We start from the raw sequence: 27,576 nt of genomic DNA on the forward strand, positions 1-27,576 counted from the left end.
GGTTCAATACATGTTAAGCTCAATCAACAGCATTTGTAGCATAATGTTGATTACCACAAAAATTAATTTTGACTCATCCCTCCTTTTCTATAAAAAAAGGAAAAATCGATGTTACAGTGTGGCTCTTACAATGGAAGTAAATGGTGACAGTGAAAATGAATGTGGCCAAATTTTGGAGGGTTTAAACAGAAATGTGAATCTTATAATTTTATAAAAGCACTTACATTTATTCTTCTGTTAAAACTTGTGTATTATCTGAGCTGTAAAGTTGTTTAAATTGTAATTTGTACAGTCATTTTAGGGTTTGTTGACATTACATCATCATGGCAACGAAGTTGAAAAATTTGCTATAACTTTACACAGAAAATGTTAGTAAATGATTTTATCACATTAAAATGATTTTTACATGCATAGCCTTTATGTCATGTGGCTATGAGTATTTTCACATAAAAACTGTCCCCCATGCACTTCCATTGTAAGTTCTTCACTGTACCTCAGATTTTTGCTTTTTTTTAAAGAAAAGGAGGGAAGAGTCAAAATAATTTTTTATGGTAATCAATATTATGCCACAAATGCTTTTGATCAAGCTTAACTTGTACTGAACCCAGAATATTCCTTTAACTAATGATAATCGAATGTTGGGGGCCTGGGTAGCTCAGCGAATATTGACGCTGACTACCACCCCTGGAGTCATGAGTTCGAATCCAGGGCGTGCTGAGTGACTCCAGTCAGGTCTCCTAAGTCAGGGGCAGAGTCACATGGGGTAATCTCCTTGTGGTCGCTATAATGTGGTTCTCGCTCTCAGTGGGGCACGTTGTGAGTTGTGCATGGATGCCGCAGAGAACAGCGTGAAGTCTCCACACGCACTACGTCTCCGCAGTAACTCGCTCAACAAGTCATGTGATAAGATGCGCGGATTGACAGTCTCAGATGCGGAGGCAACTGAGATTCGTCCTCCGCCACCCAGATTGAGGCGAGTCACCACGCCACCACGTGAACTTAAAGCGCATTGGGAATTGGGCATTCCAAATTGGGGAGAAAAAGGGAAATAATTGATAAAATGATAATTCAATGTTATGATTTTTGCTGAATTTGTTGGGAAATACCAAATTTGTACAAGGTAGTGGTAAAAGTTGCTTTGTGGAGAGAATGTGCAGAACTGCTCATCGACTCTAGTTCTTCTCTGCCCACTGCCTTCTGAGAGTTCACTGTCAGTCAGCCTAGCTGTGTGGCATTTGTTTACACAAAATATAGATTTGCATTTCTGTTTCCCATAAACAAATGCAAATAATTAAAGCATTATAACTGTCTTTTGCATAGTCTTGTTAAACAGAAAACAGTTTGAGGGAGACCACTGATGTTAGACATCACCGGTACCTTTACTCAGTATGACTAATATAATAAACTTTTTTTTTTTTTTTTAACATTTGTGCATGATTAGTTATATCATAAGATACCTTAAAGTGTCTGGGCTTCTAAACAAAAGCAATACTTTGCGCATCATTCTCTCCACCACTGTGGTGCTTATTTATTTGTATTTATTAACAGTTTTAGAGGTACAACAGCTAACAACTGACTTCAATACCCATCTGCAATTCATGAAAGAAACAGAATGAGCATGCATGTCGTGTCTTAAAAAACATACACTGAGGTCAAAGAATTTCAGGTTTCATTGAAATTACTTTTTGCCATAACAAACACTGGACAGTAAAATTCATCATCCTTAGTCATTCTGATCAGCATTTTCATGAACTATTTTTACTTTAAAGTGTTGTTGAGAACATTTGCAAAATGACAGTTTTGTGATACATCAAGACATTTAATCCACTTAGTTCATATTTCAAAAAATCTGGCATATTAGTATATCGGATGCATGTGTAAATATACATAATACAGCTTTATAAAACATTTAAATAGAAAACAGTGTGGCACTTTGTTTGAAGGGAAAAATAGCTGAAAACAACCCAGCCAATTATCAGAACAAAACACCAGAAATTACACAAGTTTTGCTTTAAAAGCTGAATCCTTTTGTTTCAAAAACTACATAACAGATTACATTAAATTCCAGCTTGTTATATATATATATATATATATATATATATATATATATATATATATATATATATATAAACTTTTATTTTTCTAGATCTGTCAGTCTACACATCTGTTCAACTGCACTTTTAAACTGTTAATTTTTATTGTTGTTGCTTTTAAAGTTAACCACTGGATTTCCTGAGCATAGTGAGGTGTATAAGCCAACATCATCACCAATCAGTCAAAATATGCAACTACAGTATTATTCAACTTGTTTCAGAGACATTCTGTAATAACCGGTGAGATAGATTATGACATTATTAGCACTATGTGCATCTGGCTGTCAAACAACAGAAGGAATTTATGAGCCATGATAAGGCTTCTCAACTACTTTTCCCCCAAAATTTTATTCAAGTTAAGGCACCGTATAACAAAGAAAAATTGACAAAACAATGGACAAAAGGCTATGAAAATAAGTGGGACGTAAACTTAAAACTCATCCAGCGTACAGCGTCTGAATGCTCAGAAACAAATATATAAATCTTTTCAATTATAATAATTTTTGACCAGCCAATGAAGCGCACCTACTCATTGTTGGGTTACAAATAATAACATATTTTAACTCTGATAAATATCTTTTGATAACATTTGAAGGAATGTGGCTATAACACTCATTTGCTTTCCTATAGGATAGGGATACTAAGAAACTATTTCTTTTCTTCCAATGATTAGATTAAGTAATAAAAAAGTTAATTGTACATATAACATATACAGTACTCAAAGCTCATGCAAGCACAGTTTGCCAAATATCAAAGCAAACTACTATTGATAATCTTTTGGACACTGACAAACTCAATTAAAATGGACAACTGTCAACCATTGCATATCCACAAGATTATGGTGATCAACAAAGCATTTAGTAATGTACATTCAAGGAATCTATTCTTCGAGAAAGGCACAAAAAGGTACGCAGGCATAGTCAGAATTCTTCAGTATTGCAGAAAAGACCAATATAAACTGTGAAGGTGCATGTGGTTTGGGCTTCGTTTGGTGTGCAACAGTCTGAGAAGTCCCTCTCTGAGTCTCTATTTGCCATAAAACTTCTTGTTGAGCAGGAAAATGAGAAGGTTCACATTTACAGTAGCTCGATCAAAAAGCTTCATCACTGCCACCCCCTCATACTGCAACTGGAGCAGGTCCTGTGATTAAAGAGTAAAAAACATAGTTCTTACAAAAGGCAACTGCTTCCTTTACACAATATCAGATTATGCAATGTTTAGGGATATTTAGCGTAGAACCTTCACCTGGTATTCTAGCATTAATGTCTCCAAATGGACTCCCATAAACTTAGCTTTCACATCAAACACTCCTACAACCTCAGATGGTGAGATCTCGAAAATGACATTCTTATACCTGTAAAAGATTATGTGAATGTTATTAAAAAAGGATAAACAGGAGGAAATTAGCACACTCAGCGGTGTTTATTGCCTATAAAAGATATACACCGATCAGCCACAACATTAAAACCACCTGCATAATATTGTGTAGGTCCCCCTTGTGCCACCAAAACAGCGCCAACCCTCATCTCAGAATAGCATTCCTAGATGCTATTCTTCTCACCACAATTGTACAGAGCGGTTATCTGAGTTACCATAGACTTTGTCAGTTCGATCCAGTCTGGCCATTCTCTGTTGACCTCTCTCATCAACGAGGCATTTTAGTCCACAGAACTGCCGCTCACTGGATGTTTTTTGTTTTTAGCACCATACTGAGTAAATTCTAGACTGTTGTGTGTGAAAATCCCAGGAGATCAGCAGTTACAGAAATACTCAAACCAGCCCATCTGGCACCAACAATCATCAATGCGATTATCTAATCAGCCAATCATGTGGCAGCAGTGCAGTGCATAAAATCATTCAGATACGGGTCAGGAGCTTCAGTTAATGTTCACATCAACCATCAGGATGGGGAAAAAAATTTGATTTCAGTGATTTAGAGTGTAGCATGATTGTTGGTGCCAGATGGGCTGGTTTGAGTATTTCTGTAACTGCTGATCTCCTGGGATTTTCACACAAAACAGTCCCTAGAATTTACTCAGAATGGTATCAAAAACAAAAAGCATAGAATAGCCAAACTGGTTCGAACTGACAAAGTCTACGGTAACTCAGATAACCGCTCTGTACAATTGTGGTGAGAAGAATAGCATCTCTGAATGCTATTCTGAGATGCGGGTTGGCGCTGTTTTGCCGGCACGAGGGGGACCTACACAATATTAGGCAGGTATTTTAATGTTGTGGCTGATCGGTGTAAATATATAAACCTAAAAGCAACGAAACGTTAAAACTCACTGATTTTTCTGTAAATCCTCAATATCAATGAGCACTCCCTTTTCATGCAGACGGGCCGCCGTATACTTCTGAGATACCTGCTTACTCTTCTTAGCCTTATTGTCTCCAGGTTTCTTAGACACTCTGAGTGAAGGAATGATGGGTAATTCATGAAAGGTAATTCATAGGGAATTACATTTTCCATAGCTTTTATTACTTTCCATTTTCCACCTGAAGCTAAGAGCTCAACAGCAATTATCCATCATGAAAAAACCAAGATAATGACAGATAATGACATGAACAAACCAAAACAAAATTGCAAAGTGAATACTGATAAAACTTGTCACTCACTTGCCCTTGCTGGCTAAATTGTCCATGCAAGTCTTGATGTATTGATTGTAGTAGTCGATCTGCACATTGTAGAAATTGGTCTTAGAGTTCAGGCCAGCATTGGTCTGCTGAAGCTTTACCAGTTCTGCCTTCCGTCTCTGACGATATCGCCTCTGGTTTCGGATATCCTAAACACATCATCACCGAATAAAAGTGGACTTTTAAGTATAAAACACAAAACATATCAACTTAATGCATAACCCCAGGACCTCATTCCAGCCCCTTTATCTCATCCATTTGTTTTGGAGTTATTCCCCCACCTCTTTAGTATTCTTCGACCTTTCTCTTAAGTATAGTGGAATGATAAAAAGTGGCAAAAAAAAAAAAAAAAACAAAACAAAAAACTCTGTTTTTTTTTTTTTTGCTTCAAATGGCTTGATTACCGAACGTTAATAGGGTCGTTAGTGACCAAAGTGTCGCAATATATATTTGCACTTCCATAAATCATATTTTTATTATTTCACAACTATAAGTTTATTATCACAGGATATCTATTTATTTGTTTTTTACAAGACAAATGAGTATTACATTCATACATGTGACTACTATATCATGTCGTTTTTCTGCACAATGATAATGAACTTTCAATATCCATGCATGAACACATACATATTATATACTGTATGCTATTTATTACTCAAGGTGGCTCTGTTGTTTCAGTGGCTGACTTGATTCACATTTATATTGCTATATGATGGTGAAGCAACATGGAATAAACTACAGCAAGTACAGTACAACATATGAACAGTATGATATGGCTACTGCACGTCTATTTAAAATGCCATATAGAAATTACATTTGTGTAGATTATGTGTTACATGTAGCTCAATGTGTTTGACAGCTAGTTGCGTCTCATAACATTTCAGTAATTTTAGGTAATGAAAGTAATGAATCTCATTCTATCATTTGCTGCATCTGTGTGATATCAAATATAATGCATCAAAAATTTTACATTATGTGCAATTTGTAGATCCATTTGTGATAGAGCTATGGTACCTGAGGTATGTAATAGGTGTTTGGTGAAACACCCATGCATTTACAGTAAGAGATATTACATGGTTGGAGCCAATGAAATTGCATTTGAATTTTCAAATTCATAGCAGGTCTGAAAGTCCCAGGATGCACATAGGAACTGTACCTTGGCAATGTCGTTGATAAGATCCTGGTATTTCTTCTCAGGGTGAACTTTGCCCAGCTCTCCTAGTCTTTGCAGGTTGCTCTTGATCTTGTCCTTTTTGCCTTGCAAGGTAAGACTGTCATCCACAACTGGCTTGGCCTGCTTCATCTTCTCCGGGGTCTTTGCATCACGAATGGCTCGTCGCTGCATAGCACGCTGGTACTCAGCTTCCTATTCCAAAGTAAAACAGTGACTTGAATAAAACCAATGCTTATTTGATGGAGTTTCTCTTCATTTCGAAACACCTGCTATTTAAGTACCTGCTCTGGTGTAGCAACAGTCTCAAGGATCTCAGTAAGTGTCTCTCCTGGCTGGAACCTGATCACATCGACTATAAGCCTCTTGGTGCTAATAGATAAAAATGAACATTAAATAGTTAAATAACTGAAATAGTTGAAAAATAGTTTGCACACTGAAGCATTATCCTTACTTGAGGAGGAGAGTCTTGGCATCCATTTCCACATTGGCCTCATCAGGAACATCGAACTTGTTGGTGAGGGTGAGGGAGACTTCTGTCTTACCCATCATTTCTTTATTAGGATCATCAGGAGGAAGTGGGCTCTCACCTGTAAGAGAATGGCAGCCCATCACTCTGACACCATAGGACCAAGGCCCGCCACCATCCAGATTGTCATACCCAATGACCCCCAAGCTAGATTTTCTTCGAAACTTTCATTAATAACTATTATCTTCTATAATGCTGAACAGATCATTAATATCCCACAATTAGCAATCATTTTTTAAAATATATAGAATATACGCCAACACTTTACAGTAAGATTCTATTCGTTAACATTGGTTAAAGGGATAGTTCACCCCAAAATGAAAATTCTTTCATGATTTACTCACCCTTCTGGCATCCCAGATGTGTATGGCTTTCTTTCTTCTGCAGAACACAAATGAAGATGTTTAGAAGTATATTTCAGCTTTGTAGGTTCTTACAATGCAATTGAATTGGTGGCAAAATTTTGAAATCTACAAAATCCACATAAAGGGAGCATAAACGTAATCCATATGACTCCAGTGGTTAGGACCATGTGTTCAAACACGATATGATAGGTGTGGGTGAGAAACAGATCCATATTTAAAGTCATCAAGAATGTGAATCACCAAAAATAGAAGGAGAATGTCAAAGTGAAAGTGAAGTGGAGATTGACTGAGCAAGGAGGAGAATTTATAGTATAAAATGACTTCAGTATTGATCTGTTTCTCACACATACCTATCATAACACTTCTGAAGATATGGATTTAATCACTGGAGTCATCTGGATTACTTTTATGTTGCCCTTTTTGGAGCTTCAAAATTTTGGCACCCATTCATTGGGTGTATGGTATTGTATGGACCAACAGAGCTCAAATAATCTTCAAAAAATCTTCGTTTGTGTTCTGCAGAAGAAAGAACGTCCTACACATCTGGAAGGGCATGAGGGTGAGTAAATGATGAGATATTGTTCATTTTTTGGGAATAAGGAATATTTTGGGTTCAATACAAGTTAGGCTCAATCGACAGCATTTGTGGCATAATATCGATTACCACAAATATTTATTTAGATTCATCCATCCTTTTCTTTAAAAAAAGCAAAAATCTGGGTTACAGTGAGGCACATACAATGGAAAAGAATGGGGGCCAATTTTTGAACGTTAAAATACTTTCAAAAGTATAGCCAACTGACATAAACAATGTGTGTGTTAACATGATTTTAGTGTGATAAAAATCAATTACTAACCTTTTCTGTGTAAAGTTATGGTCAATTTTACAACTTCGCTACCATAACAATGTAATGTCAACAAATGCTAAATGCTAAATACAAATTACGATTTAAACAATTTAACAGCTCAAATAATACATGAGTTTTAACAGAAGAATAAATGTAAGTGTTTTTATAAAATTATAAGCTTCACATTTCTATGTTTAAACATGAAAAAAATTGGCCACATTCACTTCCATTGTAAGTGCCTCACTGTAACCTCGATTTTTGCTTTTTGTTTTTTTTTTTAAAAAGGAGGGACGTGTTGAAATGAATTGTTTTGGTAATCAACATCATGCCACAAATGCTGTCGACTGAGCCTAACTTGTATTGAACCCAGAACATTCCTTTAGTGCATTAGGTATCATAAACTAATAATGAAACATGATTTTTTTTTACAGCATTTATTCATGATGGTTAATGTTAATTATTCAAAATACAATTATTCATTGTTTGTTCATGTTATTTCAGTATGCATTAAGTTATGTTAACGTTTACAACTTTTTTGTAAAAATGTATAATGTGTGGAAATTAACATTAACCAAGATTAAAAAATGCTGTAAAAGTACTGTTCATTATTAGTTCATATTAACAGTTCATTAACTAATGATATCGAATACAACCTAGAAAATCCTATGTTTCGAATTACCTTTCCCAACCCCTGGTTCAAGCACCCTGCTGTAAGACTTCACCATCCTGTGTCATTGAAGCATTTTCTCAGATGCTTACCTATCAAAGACTCTATGGTAGGCACCTCTCCCAGGTCATCTAGCAACTCATGGATGGGATCATTGTGATCTGGTGCAATAGCATCCTGGTGATCCAGTAGAAGCTGATGGAGATAAGACACCAACATGTTTAATCTTGAAAACCAACTTTACTGCTGCATTGGTTGCGATCTCTACCACAAGGCTCAAATGGTTACCGTGTGAGTGTTAATGATCTCCCCAATGGAAATGTAGATGACAGGTTTGGTCAATGTGACCAGGTCAGAGTACTGATCCACATTGAACTTGTCTTCCAAAGAGGGGACGTCACAAGCGGCCAAAAAGAACCGTCTAAGGGACAGAAATGGTCTAGCGTCAATATGGAGTGTGTTTATGTAAGTCAAGAAACAAAAAGAGGCATTCTGATGTCACTTGTACCTAAATTTCTGGTATGAGTTGGAGAGGTATTCATTTATCGGGTTCAGATGAGCATTATCTCCAAGGAACATCTTGTTGGAGGCAGCATGCTGCAGCATTTTGGCGATGGATCCCAGGTTTCTTCTCTGCTCTGTGGTCAGCTGGCCTCCAGCTGATAGGTCGATGATATCAAAGGCATCGGGAGCAACAATAGCAGGATTCATGTAGCGGTAATACAGCAGGTTGCCTACGATCTAAAAAGAAAATGTTCTTTGTATTTTAAGCCAACACAACATCTGGGGGGGAGGGGGTTCAAGAAAATTACAAAGAGCAAGGAAAGAGAACAGAGTGAGAAAGGAGTCGCTCACCTGTGCTGGTTGCTAATCAAAAATCAGAAACCTCTTGAAAGGGGTATAAGCAAGGGCCAAGAAGAGAGCTGGAGCCATGGCATAGAGAGAAAAAAAGAGAGAGAGAGAGAGAGAGAGAGAGAGAGAAAGTGAGGAATAGATAATAAGAATGAGAGAAAGAAGTGGAATCTTTCCAGGATAAAAGGAAATAGATAGAAACAACATTTAGTAATGAGGCTGGAGTATCACAACAGAACAGAGACACAAAAGCAGAAAAATGCTCGGGATTCAGGACAATCAACAATATTCCACAGTGGGACAGACCTGAACTATGTAGAAGCAACAAGTGCCAGCTTAGAGATGTGACATTTAGCAATAAGTTAAACACAGTGCCTAAAGCATTTGAATATGTGCCATCTTGGTCTGTAGGTTAAAGCTCTGTACTGGAACAAATTAGGTACGATTTCTAGGAGCTGCGATGTCACAAACCTTCAAAAGCTCATCCTCTGTGGCATCAGGGAACCTTTCGTGAAGCGTGTCCTTCAATGTCTTGGCAATGAAGCGCATGCCATTTCTACAGGGGAGCACATTTAGTCAAATAAAGAGACAGCTCATGTAACACACCTTTGAATATTCAAATGTGGGCTTGCCACAAGTCATTTTCATTAATAAAAGAATGATTTATGTTTGGGGCATTAACAAATACAGTAAGTGCAATTGATAAAAGCAAAGACATTGTAAACCCACAAGGGGAAATTTCACCCAGCAGAAGCAGGTGTGTGAACTCACGGGATTTTATCCACAGACACAATTATGGCCGAAAGGAATTTGTCTGTGACCGTCCTCATATTCTTGATGGAGGCCTCCAGGCGGGATCGAACTTCCTCATGACTCATTGCTTGCTCTGGCGTTACATCATATGGCAGTTTGCTGTAAAGCAGAATCACACAGTCATTTCAAGATTATTCAAGAAGCAAGACTGGAATTTCAGCTAGCATTACATTTTACAATTGCACCTTGATTTAATTAAATGGACTTTAGTTTTTCATTTATGTTTTAAATTTCAAATAGTATTCATTAACAGAACACTTTCCAAAACCCAGACCCACACAGAATGTGCCCGCAGAACTCTATAGAGAGTTATTTTTAAAAATCCTTAATTATTAAACTCTAATTTTGCTATCTCCATTTAACACAATGTACCATGTTTAAATCCATTCAACATAAATCTGCAGATTTTGCCCCAAAGAAAATGAGCAAAAAAAAATCAATAACGGAAATTGTGTTTCCTGTTAGAAGAACACAGGTTTAATTAAATGTGTCAATATTCTCACCTAGCCTCCCCTGTTTGACTCTCCATCTGGTTCACCCAGCTCTTGTATATGTCGACTGGGTCAGTTTTGATGTTGAGTGTCTTGTCATCCATGATTTCCTTCACGACAGGAGCCAGGATCTGCCTGAGGGCATTCTGACCACGGGCTCCCCTGTTAAAGCTCACCACCATCTTTATGACTGTCGGATTTCCTGTTACAATCTCCTGGATGTGATCCACTTTTGATCTGTTTTTACAAGACAATCTTGATATAGTTTCTATAACCATATAAATTAATCTTCTTTTTCCTTAAAGGGTTAGTTCACCCAAAAATGAAAATTCTCTCTTCATTTACTCACCATCATGCCATCCCAGATGTGCATGACTTTCTTTACCAGAACACATTTGTAGAAAAATACATAGGCCCTTGAAATGCAAGTGAATGGTGATCAGACCTTTGAAGCTCCAAAAATCACATACAGTCAGCATAAAAGTCATCCATACGACTCCAGTGGTTAAATGAATGTCTTCTATAGCGAAACAATTGCTTTTGGCGTGAATTTTTTTTTTATAAATCAATATTTAAGTACTTTTTAAGTATTAATCATTGCTTCTGGTCAGCAGCAGAATGCACGTTCATGAGAGCGCAGCGTTCACGTGTGTGACGTATTCACGTTGGCACGTTACGGACATAATCTCACGTTTTTATCTCTCAAGACATCCAGGGTAAGCACACAAACGCACCATTGTAAAAACATAGATACAGATCTAAACCAAAACCAACAAAGCTTCTGTACAGCGTTCCTCCTGCTCACTTGTAAACAGCTGCACTTCCATGTGTGTCGCACGTTCATCAGTTCTCGCGTGTCTCACGTTCCAACACGATTACATCACACGCACACGTCGCTGCTGACCGGAAATGATGATTTGGAGTTAAAAATTACGTAAATATCGATCTTATTTTGCACCAAAAGTGATTGTGTGGCTTTAGAAGACATTAATTTCACCGCTGGAGGCATATGGATGATGTTTATGCTGACTGTCTGTGATTTTTGGAGCTTCAAAGATCTGATCCACTTGCATTTTAAGGACCTACTGAGCTAAGATATTTTTCTATTTTTCTTCAAATGTTTTCAGAAGAAGAAAGAAAGTTATACACATCTGGGATGGCATGAGGGTGAGTAAATGATTAGAGAATTTTTATTTTTGGGTGAACTTTTGTTGATAAAATACAAACAGTACGGGACTTTACAGATTTCTTCACAAACAGCATATTAAGTGACGATAAGTATATCGGGCATAAAGTAGCAATCAGTTCCTACTTGATTTCTTCTTGCAGGGCTGTTTTGAAGAGATTGAGCAAGAGATACTCTTCACGCTGATTGGAAGCATAATTGTACAATGTGAAAATCACAGAGTCCATGAACTTGGTTGACTTGTTCTGTGGCATCTGAAAGATCAGCTTGGCCAGATAGGTGGGATTGGTCTGTGGAAAACACAACCATCAACAAATAATCCAATAATTGTTTAATACATTTATGTAGTTGGGCAAGGGAAAGTTGGCAAGGCTCACCTGTAAAAGGTAGAAGAGGAACTGATATGCCTCCAGCTTCTCTCTCTTCTCTTTACTTAGAGCCTTCAATCCTCCTTTCTGCTTGTTCATCATCATGAGGTTGGACAGTTCGCCCTTGTTCTTCTTAGTGAGCTTTTTGCTGTGAGAAACCACCTCCTGAAGGGTGATCTTGTTCTTTACTAGTAGGCCAATCTTGATGTCCATCAGATTAAGATCGTTCTCCAGCTGTTGGTTGGAGCGGATATTGGTGATCACCTCCTCCCTCAGCCGCATCAGCTCAAGCTCCTCCTGGAAGTCCTGGTCGCTATGATCCAGCAGGTGGACAAACTTACGAACAACTGCCATTGGAGGGTCATCTGCGTTGACTGTTAAATATGGGGAATGGTATTATAATGGGGCAGGTCAAATATAAAAAGTGTAGACCCCATGAAATCAAAATGGGCCTTTTGTGGCTTTTAGTCCATGTCTATAAGTGTACTCCTACACTAGTTGGCAAAATTAACTTTAAGCAGAGATACACATTTAAAAACAGTCTTACTCTTCGGGGGAAATAGTCTAAAAATATTGGTGACTCACACAGTACTAAAATTCTTGTCCATTTAAAAGCACTCTAGAATGAGAATGTCCCTCCCCTTAAATCACCTATCATGGACTAACAATAGAAAGTTGCAAATCATGCTCTATGCCTGTGATGTAACCTAAAGGCCACTGGCAATTTAAAAAAAGGAGGAGCCTCACAATACATCTCTCTTAAACTTCCTGCTTCCATAGGAAATACATCAACACAGGAAAGCCATTTCCTTGGGTCTTCAATAGACAACAAGTAAGAACGAATATTTATATAAAAGGAAAAAAAACTATAATAATCTTTGAATTTTTACAGTGAAATATAATCAATTTCAGTTGAGACATAACAACTGTCAATATATGAGAGTATATGAAAGAGGGGAAATGCTTACTGAGTGTTTTGTAGTCATCTCTTGCTTTGTTGGCACGAATGAATGCCTGAATTTTCACCACATCATTTATCTGAAAGCAGAAAATTGGAGGGAGAACATTATAGACATCCTGACCAAAACACTGTGCAATCAGAGGCAGAGAGCAATCAATATAAATTATATTGCATTCATAAAAAAAATACTCACATGGTCTTGGAAGTATTTCAAACGATCTCTGTATTTTTTGCGAGCTTGGTGCATCCTGACCATTGACTGAATCTACAAATAAAAAGGCATTCATCTATTTACTCACATAAAGACCAATCAATATAAACATACCAATTGTGATAAAATGTAATTAGAGCTGCTAATTAGAGCCGAGATGTTTCATTCGATCACAACTTCCCATCATTTTACCTTGACAGCATCATCAGAGTGATCCTTCAGGTACTGCTTTCTGTCTTTGTACTTCTTTCTCTCCTTAAAGGCTCTCCAGTGAGCCTATAAAGCAAACAGAACCAGATGATTACAAACCCTGCTCAAAAAGTCAGCTAATTCCAGTTTTAGATGGTGGTTGGATTTACATGGTTTCTTTCGAGATGGTTTAAGCCTGAGCTGGTCTAGATGGTTGATAAGCTGGACTACTGTCTAGTGGACCTGGTTTCGACCTGGTTAGAGCTGGCAGAGCATACCTTTTACTAGGAACAAGCCAGCTACCATGTTTCAAAAACCAGCTTGACCACCTTACACAAATATGGGCAGTTTTTTCCAGCAGGAAATGTTTGTTTTCCATGCACAGCACAGCCTTAAAAATGTTAATACAGTATACACTGCCTGGCCAAAAAGGTGCATATTCTTATATTTCATTGGACCGCCTTTAGCTTTGAATACAGCACACATTAATTGTGGCATTGTTTCTACAACCTTATGCAATGTCACAACATTTATTTCCATCCAGAGTTGCATTAATTTTTGGCTAAGATCTTGTATTGATGACGGGAGAGTTGAACCACTCCATAAAGTCTTCTCCAGCACATCCCAAAGACTTAAGGTCTTTGGGATGTTAAGGGGTTAAGGTCAGGACTCTGTGGTAGCCAATTCATGTGTGAAATGATTCCTCATGCTCCCTGAACCACTCTGGGATAACCAGATCATTCAGTACATTCAGGTAGTCAGCTGACTTCATTTTGTTGCTGCACAATGTTGCTGAGCCTAGACCTGACCAATTGAAGCAACCCCAGATCATAACACTGCCTCCAGAGGCTTGTACAGTGGGCACTATGCATGACGGTTGCATCGCTTCATGCGCTTTCCTTCTTACCCTGACACGCCCATTGCTTTGTATTAGGGTAAATCTGGACTCATCAGACCACATGACCTTTTTCCATTGCTCCACAGTCCAATCTTTATGCTCCCTAGCAAATTTAAGTTGTTTTTTCCAATTAGCCTCACTAACAAGTGGCTTTCTTGTAGCCACACAGCTGTTTAGTCCCAATCCTATAAGTTCTCATCGCATTGTGCATGTGGAAATGCTCTTACTTTCACTATTAAACATAGCCGTGAGTTCTACTGTCGATTTTTTGCGATGTGACTTCAAGTGTTTTAGTGATCTCCGATCACGATCATTCAAGATTTTTTTCCGACCACATTTCTTCTGCGAAGCTGACGGTTCACCACTATCCTTCCAGGTTTTAATAATGTTTTGGACAGTTCATAACCCAATTCCAGTGATTTCGGCAAACTCATTTGTTTTCTTTGCTTGATGCAGGTCAATAATTTGCCCCTTCTGAAACACAATAACATCTTTTCCACGACCACGGGATACGCCTTCCGACATGGTTGTTTAAGAAATGAGAAGCAACACATTGCATCAGTTAGGGTTAAAAGAATTGCTGCCAGCTGAAACATATTAATCACTGCAATAATGATCCAATCATAGGCTCTTAAGTATCTGCTTATTTAAATCCAAACGGCCAGGCAGTGTATTTTATTTACAGTGATGTCCTTTAAAGCTTTGGGGGAAGCAAGATTAGAATGACCTGTATGCATGTAACAGATGGCTCCTGAGACTCCAAGAACCCAATACGTTCTTTCACTCCCCGCCGCACCAGAAAACCACGGCAACGTGCCTGCAGTTTGGCGATCAGACTCTCGTTGGCCAACCACAACTGCTCTCGGTTATATGCCGTTGTTACTCCTGACACAACAGACTACAAAGACACACAGACAGTAAGTGTAACTGGAATAGTTAATTTTGTTTGTTTGTTTATTCCACCAGCAACAGAAAATAAAACTTCAACAACCTGCATTCAGTTATAGATTATATTTAACATCTGAAGAGATGAGAAAACTGCAGAGCAGTCCACAACTGCTCAATGAATAATAAAAAAAAAAAAAAAAAAAAAAAAAACTGTAATGAAAGCATCCCATGAAAGTCTACCTGTATTTCCTCCTTGTTGAGTTGAGTGTTGTTTGGAACAAAGTCTGCAGGCTCATCCCAGGTGCCTTGTCCAGTCTTTAGGTTATAGTAGTAATTGTGTCCTCCCTTAACCCAGTGCTTCATCCATTCACTGCCATTTTCCCCTATTAAAACTCACTCAATTACTCTCATTTCACAATGTGTAGATTTGTCATGTGCACTTATGTCATGATATGAAAATTCTTCACTACATATTTCACCAGTAAATTCACCAGTTGTAGGGGGGTAATTCAGCGGCTCCTCCACTAGGGATGTTAGTTGCTTACAGCACCATTTATATACTGTATATATACTGTATATTAGGGCTGCAAAGGTACACAATTTTTTTTTATAATTGTAACAAAATTAAGACATTAACAGTGCAGATTTCTGTGTCTTTTGCCTTTCAGCTCACCACTGGTACTTATCACTCAATTATAAATAGTCCTATGGCATTCGTTATCGCTTTAGCTCTGTCTGAGCTTGCAATGAGAGGCTGCTTGAAACCATGATGCTCCCAAACAACAGATTTTAGAGATGGCGGTAGGTCTTCAATCTCTGGCTTATATAAGTCTGACATATTTATATTTTGTTTAGTTCCATTACAGTAGGGAAAAATAGCGAGCTAGCTAGTATAAACTACACATGCATTTATCTGATCCAGAGTTCCTAGTGTACTGTCTGGCACTCTGTTCCTTTTAGTTTTGGTTCCGTGAGGTCCCGTGTTGCTCCGCAATCTATTTTTTATTTTAGTTCCACGTGGTTTGTGTTGTCCATTATATGTTGTTTAATATAGGTTTCACACATGCTTAGATATGTAATCATTTGTGTCACTGCGTGTACCACACCGAAGGCCCTGTATCTGTTCGGTCTGATGTGGATACCTGTACCATTCCAGCCCTAATATATAAATATGTGCAAAAGAGTAAGCACATTATTATTATTATTATTTTTTTTTTTTACAAAAACATTTGTCTTAAAATGGTTATTTTATATATTCTGCTTTTAGTGTATCAGTAGGAAATATCAATTTTATATTTCAACATTCCCTTTGCAATATTGAATAGAAGAACAAGGCGCCCTATAACAGATGGTATGGCCCCTACAGTGCCCGGATATCAACATTATTGAGTCAGTCTGGGATTACATGAAGAGACAGAAGCAATTGAGACAAACTAAATAGATAGAAGAACTGTGGCAAATCCTCCAAGATGCTTGGAACATTTGATCTGCCAACAACCAAGAAAAACTGTGTCCAGGGGTACGAAGGAGAATTGGTGCCATTTTGAAGGCAAAGGTTTTTTGCACAGTACTGCCTATATTCATACCAACTATCATAGCAAGTTCCAGAAACAGCACAACACAAGAACCCACTCTCACCTTCATTTTTCTTGTCCTCCTTGATTTTGTACAGGTCATCCTGATATGTCTGAGCACATTCTGGAGTGACTCCATACAGACCAGCAGCAGGTGAGCGCAGAGCTGCCAGCGTCTGTGAAGAGTCCCTGTTATCCACAGCCTCATTAATGGACTGGATCGCCTGAGAGACTGAAGGGAGGCAAGGTCACTCTTTAGAAAAACTGGGATGATTTAAAGAAAATAATAGAGGGAGATATAGACTAATTGAATAAGCATACACTCAAGAAGAGACAAGTTCTGAGTGTTACTTTAAGTGTAATTTAAATGAGCATTATTACATTGCAAAGCTTCCTCTGAGTCCTTATTGGCTCTCAAGATGGCATCCTGGATCTCATCTAGCCAAAGTACTGCAGAAGGATCTCCACACTCCTGGAAATACATTTTACATTGACAAAAAGTCAATCATTCACCTTTAACCATTTCAAAAAATTAGGATGAGTTTTGATTGCTCTAGTGAAATAGAATTTAAAGGTGACAAGTGTGATTTCTGTGCCACTAGCACCAAACAGAATTGCATAAATTCTAACTGTTTTCAACACTGACCCTGTCTGACATTGCTTAGAAAACCGATAGTTCCACCAGTGTTGTTAGGTCCATCCAGTTTGGCAACTCAAACTAACAGACTGACAAGACTTGGAGTTAGTAAATAAGAAGAAATACTAATATGGGCACTACATTTCAGTCACACCTTCTGTAAGATATGACACGTTAAAGGAATAGTTCACCCAAAAATGAAAATTCTCTCATCACCCTTATGCCATACCAGATGTGTATGACTTTCCTGTCTTCTGCAGAACATAAAGATATTTAGAAGAATATTTCAGCTCTGTAGGTCCATAGAATGCAAGTGAATGGTGGCCAGAACCTTGAAGCTCCAAAAAGCACATAAAGGCAGCATAAAAGTAATCCATATAACTCCAGTGGTTAAATCCATGTCTTCTAAAGCGTAACAATATGTGTGGGTGAGAAACAAATCAACATTTAAAGGAATGTTTCGGGTTCAGTACAAGTTAAGCTCAATTGACAGCATTTGTGGTTTAATGTTGTTTACCACAGAAATTATATTTCGACTTGTTCCTCCTTTTCTTTCAAAAAAGCAAAAATCTGTGTTACAGTGAGGCACTTATAATGGAACTGAATGGGGGCCAATTTTTTTTTACATTAAAATACTCACTGTTTCAAAAGTATAGCCATATACATTCACATAAACAAAGTATGTGTTAACATGATTTTAGTGTGATAAAATCACTTACTAACCTTTTCTGTGTAAAGTTATAGCCAATTTTACAACTTTCTTAACATGAAGATGTAATGTGAACAAACCCTAAAGGCCTAAAACAACTGTAAAAATGGTGATTTAAACAACATAACAGTTCAAATAATATACGAGTTCTAACAGAAGAATTAATGTTAGTGCTTTTATAAAATTATAAGCTTCACATTTCTGTGTTTAAACCCTCCAAAATTTGGCCACATTCACTTCCATTGTAAGTGCCTGCAACCTCCATTTTTTTTTTGCTTTTTTTTTTTAAAGAAAAGGAGCAACAAGTCGAAATACATTTTTGTGGTAATCAATATTATGCCACAAAATGCTGTCAACTGAGCTTAACTTGTACTGAACTGGAACATTCCTTTAAGTCTTTTTTTACCATCCACAGTTTTCCTAAGCATCCACTGGGCGGCACCATGATGATTCTAATTGCCTGTTTTCTGTTTCTGGTCTCGAGACGCAATGCAAAAACTACCAAACCGAGAGATCCAGACAGAGAACAACAACCATTTACGTTTCTTGGAGTAAAAATGAATTTCAGGCTGAACATGTGCTGTTGTTGACTGTCATAACATAACAGTAGCTTAACTCGGACCAACACTTCATGTCAGCTCGTATAATGTCAGCGGAGTCACTGTCAATAAAAAACGGCCATCTCGACTCAGTGAAGTATCAGCACTATACAGCCACATGTTTTTTGACCATTTCTACAAATGTAATACCTTAAACATTACATTATCTGCTGAGAATATATGCTGATGTGAGTGAAAACATTGGAGACCGGATATTGAAAACAGTCGAATCGTGGAACACTTCCGCGTTCAGGAAAAAGGTGGATAAATCTCCACTTTCACATTCTTCTTTTGATTTTTGGTGAATCACATAGTTTGTGCATATCACCACCTACTGGTCAAGGCTTGTCAAAGGATGAGATTTATAGTAGAAAAGCACTTAAATATTGATCTGTTTCTCACCCACACTTATCATATCACTTCTGAAGATATGGATTTAACCATTGGAGTCGTATGGATAATTTTTATGCAGCCTTTGTGATTTTTGGAGCATCAATATTCTGGCCACAATTCACTTGCATTGAATGGACCAACAGAGTTGAGATATTCTTCTACAAATCTTCATTTGTGTTCTGTAGAAGAAAGAAGTACACATCTGGGATGGCATGAGGGTGAGTAAATGATAAAATAATTTTAATTTTTGGGTGAACTATTCCTTTAATTCCATTAACCAACATGTTTTTATTGTTAACAGATTTGACCTGGGTGAAAAACTCCTCAAAGCCATTTCCATATGGTACCAACAAATACTGTATGGAAGATACAAGCTAAGAGCCATAAACAAGACAAAATATAACTGACTTATTTCAATGTCGTTAAGTGTAGTTTCTCATTTTATTTTCTCCCTTTGATTAACTGCTTCTGCTTATCCTCTCATTTGGAAGTTTTCACTTTGGATAGAAGCGTCTGCTGAATAAACATTACTATGGCCACCAGGTTGTGCAGTTTCTCTCTCATAGTAGCTCCAACCGCATGCTTAGCTCAGTTTCCGGTGCACAGTTTGCAGCTCTCTGATTTGCTGATTGCACAGGACCTCTTTGCAATCTGCCCGCCTTTCTTGCACATCTACAGCAGCACAGTGAGCACACCAAACCCGAGGGTGTGGAAAATTGTGCAACTGAGGGGAAAGTTGTTCCTTCAGAGTTGAAAAGACTCTGCTTCACTGGGCAGCATTTCATTGCCTGTATAAAAATCATTCCTGCTGGAACAGAGCACAGATACCAAGCGTCCCAAAGGGGTGGAGTGCAAATTGTCACTACCTCTGAATAAAATCTGCAGACTATGACTAAGGAAGTTAAAAAGGGTGTGGTGCAATGTCCAAGATTACATTACAGTCTCCACTGGGCCGTGTTTATAACACTGCACGATAGAAAAGGAAATACTTCTATTCCAAACACCCTTAGGTACATGTGAAATGTGTAAGTGTGTTCTTTCAGGGAACCTGGGTAGCTCAGCGAGTATTGACGCACATTGAAGTATTGAAGTTCGAATCCAGGGTGTGCTGAGTGACTCCAGCCAGGTCTCCTAAGCAACCAAATTGGCCAAGTTGCTAGGGAGGGTAGAGTCACATGGGGTAACCTCCTCGTGGTCGCGATTAGCGGTTCTCGCTCTCAATGGGGCATGTGGTAAGTTGTGCGTGGATCACGGAGAACAGCATGAGTCTCCACATGCTTTCAGTCTCCGCGGTATCATGCACAGCGAGCCACGTGATAAGATGCGCGGGCTGACTATCTCAGAATGGAGGCAACTGAGACTTGTCCTCCACCACCCGGATTGAGGTAAGTAACCGCGCCACCACGAGGACCTATTAAGCAGTGGGAATTGAGCATGCCAAATTGGGGAGAAAAAAAAAATTTGTTCTTTAAATGTGAACGTGCTTTCCACTTAAGTAGGAAATTTTGCAGGATGTTATGCAAATAATAAAATTACCTCACGATTTAAATGCATGTAATATATTTAATGAAATTAGCATGCATTTAAATTTTCATAATCACACTTCTTACCAAACAAGTCAAAACATATCTATTCTAATTTTACCCAAGAGTGTGATTCTTCAACACAATAAAGAAGAATGGGCTGGAATAGTTGCTGTCTGTCTGGTCACATTTCACTCCATCTTTTGAGGACAACATATGTCTTCATCTGGAGATCGTTTGAAATTGCAGAAGAACAAATGTCCTCAAACTTCTTTTCTTTTCGTTTTTCTCCCCTTTTTCTCCCCAATTTGGAATTCCCAATGTGCTCCAAGTCCTCGTGGTGGCGTAGTGACTTGCCTCAATCCGGGTGGTGGAGGACGAATCTCAGTTGCAGATCTGGTTTTATCTGTGCTTCACACTACAAAGTGACCCGAGCTAGTGTAAGCCAGGAGTGATGTCACAGCTAAAAACCCTTTACTGAGCAACACCAGCATACAGGACCAAATTTTGCCCTTTTAAGGCAGAGAAAGTCATCAGGCTTGTTATTTCTGATGCTTGTGAAAATCATGGCGAAAGAAAACAATTAGATTTTCCTGCTATGTTTTTGGGCAGCGTGCTTCTTAAATTGGTGTTTGGCAGCTGTTAGGTTCCAATAGCAGCATCATGTCAGTTTAAGACTGAACCAATGTTAAATGAGTGGCGAGTTACAAATAGGGCACATCGCCACTTCAGGTTAAATTTAAAAGAACTGCCTCCAAAAAGGCAAGCCAAACAGAGATCCAGACATGCTATTTGGTGTCTGCAATGTCTGAAGCCTCATAGTACTCTGGATATGTTGTTAAAGATACAGTATATTCTAAACAAGTCTGCTTTAGCCTTAGAAAATTCAGTACAGCTCTGAACCACAGTGGCACACTCCACTGCGGTAAACCGTGGTCTCCAATGTGCCCTACAATATTAACCTGCAACCTTGAGGTTTCAGTTTCACGTTTACAGGAAACAGTGGCCTAAAAACTGACTAAACACAAAACTAAAATGTGTGGTTACCTGTAATACATGAACATACTTCAGCCTCAGATTAGTGCCAATGTCTCTTTTTACCATACACATACCCCTTTTCTCAAAAGAGGTCAAATAAGGTAATGTAAAATGCCTACAATGCAAACATAGTCATTTCAACACATTATAATCAAGTGCATGAAAAATTAAGAGGCTTTTCATTGAGATGGACAAGGAAGCTGGAGAATAAAAGCCAAACAAAATGTGGGGGTGAGGAATGAAATGGTGTAATATTGGATGATGTCATCAGACTTGAGTCATGAGAAGCACACAGCACTCACATGATGCGTGTAAAGAGAAAGACTGCCAAACCTCAGACTTCCCTTGATGAAGGGAATTCCATCAACTCCTTGGTAATTAAACTTAATGCATTCTATGCCTGAGGACAAAGCTTTTTATGTGCCCTAACCACAGTGCGAGAGTTTTGTGTGGGCTATGTTTTTGTGATGGGTTTAGGTGATTACATACGTGGGCCTTCTCTCTCCTTGCCTCCTGCAGAATATCATAATAATGCTGGGCCAAAGATGGATCTATATCTGTTAGCTTGGCGGCTGGGTGCTGCAAAGCAGCCATTGTCTTCTGTAGATCTCCCTCATCCAGGGCCTCGTTGATCACACCAATTGCAGCAATCCCTGGACACATAAGTGGACAGAGGTTCAGCACTACCACTGTTCATTATGCAGTAGAATCTGAATGTGATTTATTCACATTCAGGATAATTGTGCATGTCTAGCATCATGTTAAGGACCAGGCACACTCACAGCGAAATGCTTCTTCATTCTTTGCTCCGAGCCAAAAAGAAGTTCGAAACAACAGAGCAATGACGTACTGTTTGCAAATATTCAGACACCGGCCACACCGCTGAGGGAGGCGTGTAGAGGAACATTTAAATATGAGGATGCTCAAGACTACATGTAAAACAAACTAATATGACATTAAAGTCAATGACTTCATGACTCTTTCTCCGAGTAGAATTCACACGAGATAAGTAAAAAAAAAAAAGCTGTTTTATTTACTCAATGATTAAAGAAACATATATATGCAGTAGATAATTTGTAATGTTTACCTTTTGCTTTCATGCCGCTAATTCACTAACACGCTATACATGGACATAATATGCTCCGATTACACTCTGTTATTGTAATTTATGATGACACTGATACTACCGCAAAGATGGGTGTATAGAAGAGTGTTAATGTGTAGAATACACACAAAAGAATGATGACAGACATATCTTACTATGGGCTTCAGGCTGCAGACAGCACATGAGAGAAGCAGCAAATCAAAAAACCGAGACAATGGGCACTTAAAGGAATAGTTCACCCAAAAATGAAAATTCTCTCATCATTTACTCACCCTCATGCCATCCCAGATGTGTATGACTTTCTTTCTTCTGCAGAACACAAATGAAGATTTTTAGAAAAATATCTCAGCTCTGTAGGTCCATACAATGCAAGTGAATGGGTGCCAAAATTGATGCTCTTAAAAACACAAAGGCAGCATAAAATTAATCCATATGACTTTAGTTTTATTCGATATCACTTCTGAAGATATGATAGGTGTGGATGAGAAGCAGATAAATAAGTCAATTTTTAATAGAAATTCTTCTCCCTGCCCAGTAGGGGGTGATGTACATGAAGAATATGAATCACCAAAAACATAAGAAAAATGTGAAAGTTAGAGACTGACTGAGCAGGGAGGAGAATTTATAGTAAAAAGGACTTAAATATTGATATGATTACCCACACCTATTTTATTACTTCTGAAGACATGGATTTAATCATTGGAGTCATATGGATTACTTTTATGATGACTGATTTTTGGACCTTCAAAATTTTGGCACCCATTCACTTGCATTGTGTGGACCTACAGAGCTGAGATATTCTTCTAAAAATCTTAACTTGTGTTCTGCAGAAGACAGAAAGTTTCTTTTCCTTTAAGAGCATTTAAGGAAATTTGATTAATTGAGTAGACTAATTAAACAAAAAGAAAATAAACCAAAAATGGCATGACATATTCTTGGAAAATGTGTCTGCCCGAACAATCATACAGATGTAGGCAAGTTTGCAGTAGCTCACTAATAACTCTGCACGCTGGTGTGTTCAAGTTGATTGAACTTAACTGACTGAACAATGTAACTGGAATTAGCTGTCAGCCTCAAAGTAGGTGGAGCTCCAGGTCACAGCTACCGTTGACGTGGACAAATGACAGTAAGGTGTTTAGCAGCCCGTAAGAAATTTTCCTGAAAGTTTGTGCTAGCGAGCTGTTACGAACCACCAAAACAAACTCAAAAACACCTTCGTTTGGGAGAGATTTTGTTCATAATTACATCACACCTGTTCATTCTTTGATTTCATAGGAAGTATGAGGGGGCATTTAAACTCACTTTCATGTTCCTCTTGAACTGTACCGTTGACCTGGTCCACACAGGCCTGGATGTCATTCCAGGTGAGATAATCGCTACCCTCCTCCCTTGCAGCTACTTTCAGATGTATCAGCTCATCTATATACCTACAGGGGAATACCAAACAAAGTGGCTATAACCAGTTTCTTCTGCAATCACATGAGCTGTGAGTTTGCATTTTTCTTTAAAGTCAAAATGAAATGACATTCAAAACCTATTTTACTTCTGTAATATAGCATATTTCTGATTAAAACAGGATGTTTAAAGAGAAAAAAGTAGGGTGGGCCGCAGGACTAGATTTCATCAATTTGAAATTGATAGGATCATAAAAAGCGGCCGTTCCACACCTGAATACCTGAGACAGATTAGAATGCAAGTTTACAAAAACAATGCCTTGATAGATATTTGGCTTTTGGTTAACATTTTCCAATATCCCATGCCAACTAGGTGATGAAAGTGGAAAAGGAAAATCATTTCAGAGATGGGAATCAAGTTATTATTCTTTGACGAAAGATTACAAAGGTTTTTTCTCTGGAAAAAAAAAAGTGCACAGTTGAATCATGCACAATAAAACCACAAACATGTATTAAAGGGATAGTTCACCCAAAAATGTAAATTCTGTCATTATTTACTCACCATGTTGCTCCAAATACATATAACTTATTTTCTTTCATGGAACACATGAGGAAATTTTAGGCAGAATGTTAGTCTGAGTCACCATTCACTTTCATGGCATATTTTGTACATCCAATGTAAGTGAATGGGAACTGAGGCTAACAGTCTGGTTAATAACTTTGAAACAACTGTCTACAGGGTTGGAAAATTATGACATATTTTTATTTGAAAGTAAATGGGGTCAATTGTGGTTTCATGTTGACTTCACTGTTTGTGAGTCTGTCATCCCTTACTCTCACCTCTGGGCATACTCGTCCTCTACATTGCTGAGGCCAGTGACGGAACTGCTGAGCTGTTTCCAAACTGCCTGCCGGTCCCCTACATTCAGCGCCTCATTTATCAGCACCACCGATGACAGCATCTCCACAGCAACTAGCAGCTCCGGGTGTGACAAAGAGCCCTGTGCAGTCAAGCAGAGCATGAAAATCACTCAGACTAAACTGAACTGTTCCAGATCATCAACTTGGATATACTTCATGTAAATAATGTTTCAATTGGAAGGATGGGTACAGCAAAATAATTTGTAAACATTTTTATATATATATGCAGTGCCAGATGGAATGGACTTTCTTTGACAACGAGGCTGTGAGGGATTGAGGTACAGTCTCTTCAATGGGCTGTACTGCAGTTTAAAGTGTTCTTGAAAAATATCTTACCAAGAGCATTTGGTAGACAAAAAACACCAGACAACATGAGTTGTGGAAAATCAGATGGGATCTAGATGCTTTATACAGCTTTATACCATGCGTGCCATTGAAGAGATGGTAAGTCTATCTATCACAGCCTCGTTGTCATTATAATTAAAAATCAAAGATGGTGCTAGCGTGAATAGTCTATTGCACTCTTCTCATTGGCAGCTGAAAGCACAATTAAATTAACCAAAAATAATTATCAATAAATATATAAAATAAATATAAACGTGAGAGAAGCTCATTTACGGTAGAATTTTCAATGTTTTTAGCGCTAAACATGCCAGTTCTTTTGTGAACATGCAAGCCACTGTGAACAAGCTTCTTTCATGCACTCATGAATGTACAAGGGATATCAACATTTTTACTGAAATATTATTTACACTTCGGGTTGTTTTTTCACTAAAACCTATAGTATTCCTTCGGACTTGCAATATGACGCAGAAGCCGCATGGACTACTTCTATGATACTTTTGGACTTTTTATTTATTTTTTTAATCATATGGGTTTGGAACGACGTGAGAGTGAGCAAATTATGACAGAATGGGGAGGCATGTTTTTTGATTGATGGTCATTCCGAGTCTGTGGAGTTCTGCAGGCACAGTTTCTGTGTGGGCCTGGTTATATCTTGAGTGGTTATGAATGTGGGTGTGTTTTAACCTCTGGGCTCTGCTGTTGCAGGCTAGCGAGTTCTCTTTGGTACAGATCGGCTGCGCTTGGGTAAACCTGTGGCAACTGAGCATCTGGGTTCATCAGTTCATTCACCGTTTCCTCTGCAACACCCTTTCTGATGGCAGCATTAACCCTCTCCACCGCCCGCAGCACTGACAAACACATACAAACATCTCCCTCATTGTTCTTTTAACAGAGTGACAGCTGTGGGACAGTATAAATGAATCAATAAAAGAGAGACAAAGAAAACACTGGCATCTCTGATATGTTTGAATTTTCTACCATGGCTATCTGAGTGCACAAACTACTTAAAGATTTCACAAGTTCAAAAGAATGTAGTAATACTGAAGGGAGTACATACATTTTTGATAGTCTGCTGCAAGCTCATTGGCTGCTTCCACTCCACCCTGTAACTCTTCCTTGGCCAGTGGCTCTCCTGGAGAATACTAGATATGGAGAAGAATGACACAAGCAAAGAAAACTCTAATCTAACTGAAGAGAAAACATATGAGATGCTATAATCTAGAACTTCACAATTTGGTAAAATAAAAATAAAAAAATTTAAATGAGATTTCAAATGCAACTATGGACTATGATAATGGCCTACTCGGACAACACATTGTTTCCTAGAGCTGGCAGAAAATACTCAAAACAGACACAAGCAGCGTATCTATCAACCACAAATAATATAATATTGAGCAGCAGCGGTCGGAATTGCATTGGAGTGACGTCACCTCCCCTCTTCGAATGATTGGCTAGAGGAGGAGATGTCGACCAAGAACTAGTGGACCAATGGGAATGCAAAACGCCCCCTGATTTACATGAAACTCTACTCAAGTTTTGGAAAATCAAGCGCAGAACTTGGAAACAAAAGCAAAGACAAATACAGCGTAAGTGTACAAAAAAAATGAAAATATGAGCAAAATTGTCAGAGCACAAAAAACAGTAATATAAGCAAGGAAAATATGATTTTGTTTGCAATTCTGATGAATTTGCTTTAATTTTTCTGTTGTTTTTTTTTGTTTGTTTTTTTGCAGCATATTTTAAATGAGTTGATATATTTTTGATTCATGCTTGTTATTTTTTTGATCTGCACAAATTATTTTGATCTGTACTTATTATTTTGATCTGCGCTTTTTATTCATTTTTGCGCTTATTTTTTTTATCTGTGCTTATTATTTTTTGATTCACGCTTATTATTTTTGGATCCGTGACCGCAATACGTTTGACAGGATTTTGATCCCATAGAGTGCCGCCTTTTCACTTTAAAGCATTAAGTGCATGCAGAATGAATAAGGTCTTTTTACATGGCTCTCTGAAATACTCTATTCTGATTGGTCAATGGCACCATCCAGCGGTCAGATATCGCTCTGTAACTACCGCACATCCGGGTATTTAGACGTATCAGACCGCTTATCCGGGTTTTGCAAGCCATCTGTCCTGCTTCTCGGATCAGTGTGCGATCTCTACAA

General features: G+C 38.1%; 1 protein-coding gene across 2 annotated transcripts in view; it reads right to left on the bottom strand.

Annotated features, from left to right (window-relative positions):
- Positions 1–1,492: 1,492 nt before the first annotated feature.
- LOC127447175 (ras GTPase-activating-like protein IQGAP1) overlaps positions 1,493–27,576 on the bottom strand; it is a 61,531-nt gene continuing 35,447 nt past the window's right edge. Inside the window, exons 11-37 of one of the 2 annotated variants that reach the window (XM_051708814.1) lie at positions 26,466–26,550; positions 26,093–26,256; positions 24,983–25,143; positions 24,051–24,175; positions 22,133–22,296; positions 17,126–17,216; positions 16,809–16,976; positions 15,411–15,553; positions 15,010–15,180; positions 13,388–13,471; positions 13,178–13,249; positions 12,992–13,061; positions 12,033–12,397; positions 11,782–11,945; positions 10,482–10,706; positions 9,937–10,077; positions 9,637–9,721; positions 8,822–9,054; positions 8,602–8,734; positions 8,406–8,508; positions 6,359–6,494; positions 6,189–6,276; positions 5,890–6,099; positions 4,713–4,879; positions 4,383–4,505; positions 3,339–3,447; positions 1,493–3,233 (exon numbers count right to left, since the gene is read on the bottom strand). In XM_051708814.1, coding sequence (XP_051564774.1) covers positions 3,120–3,233; positions 3,339–3,447; positions 4,383–4,505; positions 4,713–4,879; positions 5,890–6,099; positions 6,189–6,276; positions 6,359–6,494; positions 8,406–8,508; positions 8,602–8,734; positions 8,822–9,054; positions 9,637–9,721; positions 9,937–10,077; positions 10,482–10,706; positions 11,782–11,945; positions 12,033–12,397; positions 12,992–13,061; positions 13,178–13,249; positions 13,388–13,471; positions 15,010–15,180; positions 15,411–15,553; positions 16,809–16,976; positions 17,126–17,216; positions 22,133–22,296; positions 24,051–24,175; positions 24,983–25,143; positions 26,093–26,256; positions 26,466–26,550 — 3,894 coding nt within the window. In that variant the 3' untranslated portion in view covers positions 1,493–3,119. Of the gene's footprint in view, positions 3,234–3,338; positions 3,448–4,382; positions 4,506–4,712; positions 4,880–5,889; positions 6,100–6,188; positions 6,277–6,358; positions 6,495–8,405; positions 8,509–8,601; positions 8,735–8,821; positions 9,055–9,636; positions 9,722–9,936; positions 10,078–10,481; positions 10,707–11,781; positions 11,946–12,032; positions 12,398–12,991; positions 13,062–13,177; positions 13,250–13,387; positions 13,472–15,009; positions 15,181–15,410; positions 15,554–16,808; positions 16,977–17,125; positions 17,217–22,132; positions 22,297–24,050; positions 24,176–24,982; positions 25,144–26,092; positions 26,309–26,465; positions 26,551–27,576 lie in introns of those variants that run through there. The other variant, XM_051708820.1, reaches the window with a different exon arrangement.

Source organism: Myxocyprinus asiaticus, chromosome 1, assembly GCF_019703515.2.
Source record: "Myxocyprinus asiaticus isolate MX2 ecotype Aquarium Trade chromosome 1, UBuf_Myxa_2, whole genome shotgun sequence".
NCBI lineage: Eukaryota > Metazoa > Chordata > Actinopteri > Cypriniformes > Catostomidae > Myxocyprinus > Myxocyprinus asiaticus.